Below are 10,151 nucleotides of genomic sequence, written 5' to 3' on the forward strand. Positions count from 1 at the left end.
ATATACAAAATGGAGTACAGAACTTGTCCATAGGAGAACCGCGAAGCTTTTTATGCACTTTCAGCTTCATTTATATATCCGGCCAATTAAATAAGCCAGTCCAAACATGCTTTACAAATGTACATGCAAAGTGAGTCGAAGCACAAAAGCTGGCCGAAATCCCAATTATTGTTTATAATGTGATTGCGTCCATAAATTTATTGTTCCCAGATTTATATCACAGACGCAAGGTCTTCCCGCTGAACATCTGCTAAATGCGGCCACCAAAACTACGCGGTTCTTTGTCCGAGAACAAGCGTCGTCCTCGAGCTATCCATTCTGGAGGCTGAAGACTCCCGAGGAGCACGAAAACGAGACAGGCATTCATTCCAAAGAGGCCCGAAAGTATATCTTTAATTGTCTCGACGACATGGCACAGGTTTGCTCAACATGTTGAACTCATTGCTGACCCTGATGATATTTTCTTTAGAAATGTATTTATTTCGCTAAAAAAAAACGGCGGTTGAAACCGTTATCGTACAAAATGTGTTGCCGGTGTATATTATCTAGGTGAATGTGCCAGTGGACCTGGAATCGGGAGGCGGAGAACTCTTAGCGGAAAAAGCGGATCGACGCGAGCTGATTGACCTGCTCAAGCGGATGCTAACTCTTGACCAGGAGAGACGCATTACGCCCGGGGAGGCTATCAACCATAATTATGTTAACCTTGGACACCTCGTCGAATATGCCCATTGCCAGCATGTCAAGAACTCTGCTCAGGTTCTTTCACGTATTTACTTTGAATGAACTGCAACGATTATAAAAACCTCTATGTGAGCATTTATATAAAGGGTGCCACTAATCTCATTACTACCTATAGCACTTGGCGAAATACAAAGTCCGTATTTTTGACCAAAATCATAGTGACAGTAACTTCAATCTGTTTATTCATCATTTCAGGTGATGGAAGCGACATGTCATCGAAGAATGCGTCACCACGCGGCCGCTCAGGCCGCTGCAGCAGCGGCACTATACCATCCGGCTACCGCGCTGTATCGGCCGTTCACAGGTCCACAGGCGTCACAAAGCGCGCAACAGGGTGCACCTCAAACGCAACTTTGTTCTATTCTGTGTCCGCCACAAGTTAATGCTTGTCTAAACTCACCGAAGCATATGATGGTTGGAGCGGCTGGAGTTCAAGCGCCCCATCAACAAACGTTGCAGATTCAACCATTGCATCTTGCCACCCAGCAATACGTGCCGGTATCCGTAGTCGAACAAAACGGCCGGCAAATGGCTCTAATTACGGTAAGTTCAATAACTTGTTTCGATAACCGACGTACCACGTGATACATGCTAACTGCATATATAGAAGACCTGCAAATTGATGATAATTGTTGAATCATCAAAATAGTTATCTGCTTTATAATAAGTGAAGCTAGTAAAAAATATCTAGCCTGCTCGTGTTGTGAAATACTTAGGTAAACCGTCATTAATATACGGCACTGTTATGTCCAATAGGTGTTCAGGAAACGTTTTCTGTCATGAAATACCTTTGTATGAATTATGCGATTTCCTTTTGCTGCGCGGCAAACTCATTCATCACAATCGAATGTTAACGATAACACTAGATACTAACCATTATCTACTCTCGTCATTTGCTGTTCTTTTGCTTCGACTGTTGTTGCCGCCGTCTTCGTCGTCGTCGTCGTTGTTGTTGTTGTTGTTGTCATCTGCTTTTCCTGTCTTTTCCCAACCCCAACTCCTTTTGCTGCCGCGATTCGCGGACGGCACCTCCGGATCAATACCGTCCTCGTTGCTCTCATCACTTGTGACGCTGTTACCACCTCCATAATCGACCGATCGCACCCGCATTATCGCCTGTTACGATGCGCCTGTCAATTAACTTCTTAAATTGACGCACTGGGCTTTGTTGTCATTCGTCTACAACAACATCATCGACGTTATGACCTGACGTCTGCTTTTTTGACTCGGGATTTGGTCACGCTTCCCGCTCGAAAATCCTCTTTTCACGGGCTGCCATACGCTAACATTGCACGTACACGTTTTGATATTGCTACGTGGCTGAACACCGTGTATCACCATATTACGTGAATTTGTGGTGAATTTATTCTGTTCGCGTTGTTCCTTTTTGGCTTCCTGCCACGTACTTCTCGATATTGTATGTGTATGTGTGCCTGTCGGGTCGCAGGACTCAAATCTTCTCTGCCCCCAGAACCCGTCCTCGGCTGCTGCCGCAGCCACTTGGGCGGCAGCTGCCGCCGCGATGACGTCATCGCGTCCGCATCAGATGTTCGTGACGCCCACAAATGTTTGGGGTCCGCCACTCACGAGAGGAGAAGATCCGTGGGGGCGAGCAGGACTTACATTATTGCCACCTCCTCCGGCCCCCGGTAAGTACAAAGAGCAAACTATTCGCTACTATTCTAAAACTAATCAGTTAATTTATTTTTAACTTCATCACTCATATATTATTTCAAGCTTCTCCTTGTGTGATACAATACTTGGCGGTTGATATGGCTATCGTTTGTTACTTCTGTTTTCTGCGTGAAGTCCAGTACAACTTTTTGCTCGCCGATATCTAGCTTATCGCCTGTACATAGAGATAAGATGCTAGAGATTTCTAAGAATTCTTTTTCACCTCCATTCCTTTCTCGAACTTTGCTCAGACTGGATGTCGGTGGGCCAAACGCCGTCGGCTGCTCACCAAAGTAGCTCTGTTCGTTCATCAACCCGTGAACACTCGTCCCATTCAAAACGGCACCCGTCGACATCATCATCTGGCAAAGCCATTGCGCTTGCGCAGGCCTCGGTCGCGTCGGCTGCTGGCGTCTCGGGGTCGTCTACTTCGGCGTACGCCCCGCTCGGATCGTCGTCGCTGGCACCGGCCGCACACGCCCATTCACATTTAGGTGGTTCGCTCGTAGGCGGGCCGTATGGGAATGGAGGTGGTAGCGGCGGTGGCGGTCCACAGACGCCCAGCGGTAACGGGCAGCATACGCAGCTGAGTCCTGTCAAGAAGCGCGTCAAAGAGAACACCCCACCCAAGTATCATCTTCCGCCTGCGTCGGGAAGTGGTCTCGGCCCATCATCGGGAGGCAGCAGTGGAGGCCAGTCGTCGATGGGTGTCTCGCAGGGCAGTCACACTACAGTCAAGTGGCATCCCGAACCGCAGATCCAGGCGCCAGCCGCGCATTTACATTCATCTCACGTGTCCATAGGGCACGGGCAGGGATCAGGACAGGCATTAATTGGATCGGGAGCTAGCGGAGGCCGCACGATTGTCATTCGAGATTCACCTTCGCCATCGCGCGCGGTCTCTGTGATCACGATCAGTTCGGACAGCGACGATGAGGCGCCCAACACACAGAACAGGCTGGTTGACTTCTTCTATTATACCAATGTTTAACTTTTTGACATCTTTTGTCCTTTGCAAACACATAATTGAGGAATTATCTCCAGGTGCCACGTTTAAGTGACAATGATGTACGACTTCGTAGTCGTATAGCCGTTTTTTCTTCGTTTTAGGTTAGGGATTAGGTATTCGAGGATATATCTTTGAGTCAAGATCAGTACAGAAGATTTTTCTATGCCAGCTGATTTTGTTAATCAACCATTTGTATTTTGTGGCTAAATGAACCAATTATAAATAGTGAATTTGGTGTTTGAAATTTGGATACGTCCTGTTCTGTAGTGGTGGCAGTGGCCGATCAAAGAGCTCCGCAGAACGCGGGGACTCAGAGACGTCAAGTGGTGGTAAATGTCACTCGGCGCAGGTTACACCGTCAACAGAATACCCTGGTTGTTCGCGCGGCGGCATTCGCGCAACCTCGTCCAAGAGCACGATGCCGCTGCCTAATGACTCACCGGGTGCTTCCGGGGCATCCGGGTCCGTTGGGGCCACTCCGGCCGATTCCCGAGTACTTCAGCTATCAAACCACTATTCGCCTGTGGTACTCCAGAACATCAAACATGAGCCCAGGGACGAACAGCAGCCACTACACAAGGTGAGCAAAATAGAAAGATTTTCGAGTTCTCCTATTTATATTCAATTTGCTATAAGAATATCGTTATCGACATTCAGTTATTGATCTTCTTGATTATTAACGTCGATGCTTTCATCAGACGATTATCTAAAGCTATTTGACATAGCACAAGGACCAACCAAATTAGACTGGCAATTACGGCATTTCTTTTACAGTTTTGGTCAAGCAAAAATCGTTTGTCCTAACAAACATATTTTCTACACTTGCCGATTGTTCACATTCCTGTTCACCAACATATCTCTATTGCAATTGTTATTCTGACCTGGTGCCCCACGCTTTCGTATCAGGATCGGTCGCACAAGTACGCCACCATTCCAGGCAGCGGATTAGCGGGTAGCAGCAGCTCGGGTAGCATTCAGCAGACAACATTCAAACGTGAAGTTGTCTCACAGCTGCCAACGGCGCATACCGCCCATCTTAGCAGCCATGGCCACGGGGGTCACCTGGCTCCAGCGTACGTCGACCCTGAACGGCTGCTCAAGGAAGCGGCAGTTGGGGTGAGCACCAGTGCTCATGCACGGGCCGCCCATTCACACGCCCATACAAGACAGCAGCCCCCGCTGCAGTTTGAGTTTGCTGCGGCGCCCGCTAGCCAAGTGGGACAGCTAGGTATGGGTGTTGGCACGGTGGGAGCTGTCGGCGTCGGCTCGACGGGCCACATGGGTGTAGGTGCCGTGGGTGCTGTGGGCGCCGTGGGGGCACAACCGCTCTACTTGAGCCAGCCTGACATTTACCGACCGACCGCCGTGTACGTGGCCACTGGTAGCGGGCAATTCCCGCCGCCACCGGCACACCACCAATATCCACAGGTAAATCTAAATACAAACGTGAACTATTAATACTATGAAATGAAATAACAACGCGCATATATGGCACATGGCGTCGAAAGCAACGTGGTATACAAAGATCTACTGGTTTTTACGGGTTTTAAAAGAGAAACATTTCCCACCTTATTTAAGGGAGCGACCAAAAATATTTTCTTAAAGCATAACCTTTAAAGCGGCTGTGGCGTCATCATTTATATTATTATCATGGTATGATGATTATCACTATGATTTAAGAGGTTTCCTCTGTCATAACTGTTCTGGTACCCTGCAGGTGAATCAGCCTCCCGTGGGCTATGCAGCACCTCCTGCGCACCTTCAATCCTCATATCCAGCTTACACGCGCATATCCCCCAAATATCACAACCCCTACCAGGCAATGTAGGCAAGAACGCAGATCTCGGCCTAGCTAACAGTAATATCAGGCCTCCTCTATTACGCTACCTGCCAATTTGAAAAGGCAAAACATTGGCAAAGCCGCTACAACGAAAGTCATTCGGCATCGTGTATGAAACAAGAATTGCTGATCCCTTCGGTAGGCCGGCCCTTATCAGCATTGGGTTAAATTGACAGCGTGCTTTAACTGTAACGGCGCCTGCAGCATATACAACAGTAGGACGGAAGGCAAGAACAAGGGTGAGCATACTAGTCTCGAAAGGACTTCAGAACCAGTAGATTATAAGACTAGGTCAGTAGGTGACAACCACCAGTAAAATGGCAGGACATCAGCTGTGGGAGAAGAGAGGCTCTGTACGTGAGAATCTCTCGGTGGAGAAGTGCTCGCGTGTTTTTTTGTTCGAAAAAACAAAAAAAACAAATGAAGAAATCATAGTTGCTCATCGGTCATTTGCGTACGACAATACCGTTAACAAGACAAAACTAAGCAACAACTATCAATCCCTATGTATTACAGCACACACAGCAGACGCGTTCACGACGACATCGCGACACGTTTGCACGCCGAGACATCCATATAATAAAATAATCACAATAAACTAATCTTAATCGCATTATTATTGTTATTATCATAACAACTTTGCAGTATTTGTCCTAGTAGCAGATTGAACGCAAAAACAAGCTTCATAGAGATGAGATACGACGTAACCAATGCAGTAAACAGGTAGTATCGTGACTTGGCTGCAGATGTCGCTCGAATAGATCGTGTATGTATATTATATTCACGAAGAAAAAAAATATCAATTATTGTGTAATTGCTGCTATTATTACTAATATTGTGATTAGGACAGGGGGTTGAAAACACACGGGCGTCATAATGAATTAAGTAGAATGCTAATCATGATATTAATAATAACTTAGCAGAAAACACCAGTCCCTCACTTGAATTAATTACATCTGACGGACGTCGCGTGCGGAGACGCTCCGTTGTTGGTTGTGGGAGCAAACAACGGCTACGCGTTAACTAGGTTTTGGAGAGGGCAAACATAGCTACTAGAGCGTCAGTCAAACGGATGATTTTTGCTCGTTGTATACGGTTTTACTATTGTGAGCGTTGGTTGCCGGGAGAAAATAGAATGGCGGCATAAGAAATCGTTTGCAGGAAAGCAGACGATTGTGCCTCTCATAACAGTCGAACATCGGCGTGAAGTCTGACAGAAGAATACAAAAGATGGCTGATGGTAGGGTGGCATAAGTGTTATGAAAGAATATCTGAACAAAAGCGAGTGAGGGTCTGAGGTAGCCAACAACTGAGCCGGAACTGTGGTGGCGACATAGTTTCGGTGTCTTTCGTTACTTGTTTCTGTAGCAACTATCTCCATGTTGTATACCATCACTGGGCGTCGGACCATGCAGACGACAACATCGTCCATGTAACATTTCCTTCCAGTTTCTGATTGTGACCACATTTCGGTGATCTTTTTTTTTATCGCTAGGGTCGTATTTGGTCGCTTTTTGCTTGAGCTAAGGTCTAGCACCCGGCAGCAGTGTATTCATTGTGGCAGACACTTGGCTCTTCCAACTCGTGAACTCAGACAGTGGTTATCATCAACATGATAATATAATTTGTATGTTTATGGCTACTATTGTTTGCTGCTACTATTAACCGTACCCGTCACCGTTTATATTCTATATAATAAATATAGTTGTGCCTGATTTAACTATCACATTACGATTTCCTGCTGCGTTATAATTATCGGCAGTATAAATCTGTACAGATTTCTGATTGTGTTTCCTTTACCAAGAAGGTCACGTAACAATATTTAATGTATATGTGTACGTCACGATGAAGGTCACTCTGATGTGATGATGTCATCAATCGTTTATACTATATGAGAAGACGAAGCGTCAACGTAAGAATAGTTTCGACAAAAACAACCGAAGGGATCAAATGATTGATGGTAAAAATTTTTATTTTCCTTTGTTTGCCGTTTGTAGCTGAAGTCGTAGTTGACATAAGGTTGTAATCTTAAGGAGGAAGACATGATCGCCAAGGTTTCTTTGGTTAGGCTGTATCGTTTGATGTGGACGGTTCAAAGGTCTCATCGTACGTTTTGTGTGGCATTTGACGGCACTAGCAAATGAGATGGAACATGAAGCTAAATAAGCGACGCTAACACAAAAGATCGACCTGTAGCTACTGATGGTACTATTACACAAAGACCGAGCTCGGTGTAACACTGGAAAACTCAGCCTAAATTGGAGTTTTTGTATATTATCGTGAACAAACTGATCGATGACCGCTGCGATATCGGACTGCGGATCGTGCCACCCGATTCTATGAAATTTTTACTCCGAGTGGAGTCCGAAGAAGACACGAGAAGGAAATTAGCGTCACTCATATTTTATAGAGCGATGGTCTGTTCAAGCCTTTGTCGGATTAACGCGGCGCTTCGCCTGGGTTAGTGTCCCTGAAGCCGTCGATAACATACGGTTTTTTGGTGGGTGACCTGTTTACGTAATGGGTTAATACATCGACGCAGCTGTTGTAAGCTTCTCGATTGGATTGGTATACCCTTAGCGGACCGTGGGTCCGTTTATGTTGATACCAAAGTTTGTGCAGAGCTGGAACGATAAATCGATTGAATCGATAGAACGTACAATTAGGCAGCAACTACCAGGAAGCATCGCTTTCAATGACAAGAATACATCTTGCATATTTACGCCGGCACAACGTAACGACAAGCACAATACATTAGTGTAGACTATGTTAGAACGGCTCCTCCGTACCGGCTGCACTAGCCGGCCTGTTCTAATAATATAGGTAACTGCTAATTTCCAAATTCATTCTATTGCAGTGCTGCTCTCTTGTAACCAGTGCTCCTTGGCTTTCCCCAACATCACAAATGCGCCCCAACGCCAAAACGTAAAATAGAAAGCCCATAATGGCGGAAACTAATGCTAATGGCGCACAGCGGTACATTGTGATCTCTCGCTTACAATATTAATTATTGTTTGCGATAGATTATGCGAACACTGCGCGATGAGTAAGACTTGCGTTGACATTTCATTGATTATTTTTATGATTATTACTATGTCATGAAAACGAAATGATAAATCGCAGGCATAAAAAGAGAAATCCTGGATTAAAAAAATCGATTTTTCAGATTGGATTTCGAATCCACGAACCATGATAATTTTCAACGCTGGAATGATAGATAGGTGTGCGTATGGCAAAAGTGCGACATAAATTTTTTACTGTCGCTCTACGACGGATGTGTATATAATAGAATCTAGCAAAGTGAACACAGCTAACTTTTTGACAACTTCAGAAAAAAATTTATGCAATATTTGAACTCTAAAAAAATCATTCGAGTGTTTACGAACCAGCATATGTAAGTATATGCTGTAATAATAATAATATATCATAGCCGATATAATTAGCTTTTCGTCCTCTCCAAAAAGATTCACACACGCTTTTCCACTCGTAATGGTAATAATAACAAATGAGGATAATTACAATCATGATGGATATGCCGCTCATTCTGTACACTGCACACTGTGAACATATTGATTTTCATCATTATTATTATGATGATGATGATTATAATTCAGATATATGGCATATCCAAGTTTGTATGGTCTCTTACACCGAAACATTTTCACGCTTACGGGTTTATCAACAGATATTTATAATAACAATAACAACTCCGTATATGAACAGCAGAAAGTTGTGTGGTGTCGTTTGAGAAGAACAAGAACAGTACAGATCGACCGATCGAAAAATAAGGTCGTTGAGAAAGATTTGGCTGTAGAATCGAACCTATATCATGAGATCGCTGAGATTGCGAGGTTGGCGTCCATCGTACATATTTGGTTATCCTTCGTGGTATGAGCTTAAGATAGTTCCGTATAGCTAATGTGTTGGTATATATTGATCTGTACGATCTGCTAAGGACGGACAGATCATTGTGTTGTCGTTTGCATGCGTTACTGTGATTTTGAATTGTCACCGTCAGCGCAAATTGTGCGGTAGTCGACGCTCTTGGGGTCTCCAGCGTTAGTGTTACCATCCATTAGCCAATTGTGACAGGTTCTATACGGATCTATTGCAAGTTGTGCTATTATAGATCGAGCTCAACTAAGAGTGCCTCCAAGATCTCTTCAAGGTGGACCCGATAGCCTTCTTCTAGATAGTTCTAGGATAGGGTCGAGCCAAAGCGTTGTGCGTCTGTAAGCGTGTCCACATTCTGCGAAAGCAGGCACCTGTGTACGATGCTCGAGTATGAAAATTTCCTAAGCGACAACGATGTACTTACAGCATTCAAACAATATAATCCGCTAAGGTGGAAGGAACCACCATGTGTTTCTTATATCTTAATACTAACGTATGGGAGAGCGTGTATAAATCGTATTGTACTATTTGTTATTCTAGTGAGCTCGCAAGATGGTATCACTTCGATTCGTCCGGTCGGCAGGATTTCGATTTGTAATATAGTACTACTGACATATATTACACTGGATGATTTTCTGGTGATTGAGCAAGCAAGAGAGACCCTAATCACTAGGATGATAATATAAACATATAATTCAACGGCCAGAAAGAAAAAAATAGCTCAAGGACAGCGAGCACTATAAAATTAATGTAGATTTATAAGAAGATGGTCAATCATGCTGTTTTGCATGAAAGTATTGTAGAAAAGCTATTCGGTTTTACACTGAAGTATGGGTTGATTGATGTATTAAAACGATCAAGGGAGCTAAAATCAGGGTTTGAAGCTGGCCTGCACATTTAACTTGTGAATAAAGCCTAGACTATATAACGATATGATACGCAGTGGTACACTCTTAATGCAGGGCGAATTAGGTAGGTGTGACGTTTTAA

At 44.5% G+C, this 10,151-nt stretch overlaps 1 protein-coding gene across 9 annotated transcripts in view; it reads left to right on the plus strand.

Moving 5' to 3' along the window:
- Positions 1-10,103, plus strand: part of LOC111267673 (uncharacterized) — a 54,564-nt gene extending 44,461 nt beyond the window's left edge. For 7 of the 9 annotated variants that reach the window (XM_022846057.2, XM_022846062.2, XM_022846059.2 and 4 more), the window contains 8 exons: positions 211-418; positions 550-759; positions 940-1,287; positions 2,192-2,393; positions 2,670-3,375; positions 3,695-4,007; positions 4,334-4,855; positions 5,145-10,103. In XM_022846057.2, the coding sequence (XP_022701792.1) occupies positions 211-418; positions 550-759; positions 940-1,287; positions 2,192-2,393; positions 2,670-3,375; positions 3,695-4,007; positions 4,334-4,855; positions 5,145-5,255 (2,620 nt within the window). In that variant the 3' untranslated portion in view covers positions 5,256-10,103. The remainder of the gene's footprint in view (positions 1-210; positions 419-549; positions 760-939; positions 1,288-2,191; positions 2,394-2,669; positions 3,376-3,694; positions 4,008-4,333; positions 4,856-5,144) is intronic. The other 2 variants (XR_002684776.2, XM_022846061.2) reach the window with 2 other exon arrangements.
- The last annotated feature ends 48 nt before the right edge of the window (positions 10,104-10,151 follow it).

This window comes from Varroa jacobsoni, unplaced genomic scaffold (assembly GCF_002532875.2).
Source record: "Varroa jacobsoni isolate VJ856 unplaced genomic scaffold, vjacob_1.0 scaffold_1208, whole genome shotgun sequence".
In the NCBI taxonomy this organism is placed as follows: Eukaryota; Metazoa; Arthropoda; class Arachnida; order Mesostigmata; family Varroidae; genus Varroa; species Varroa jacobsoni.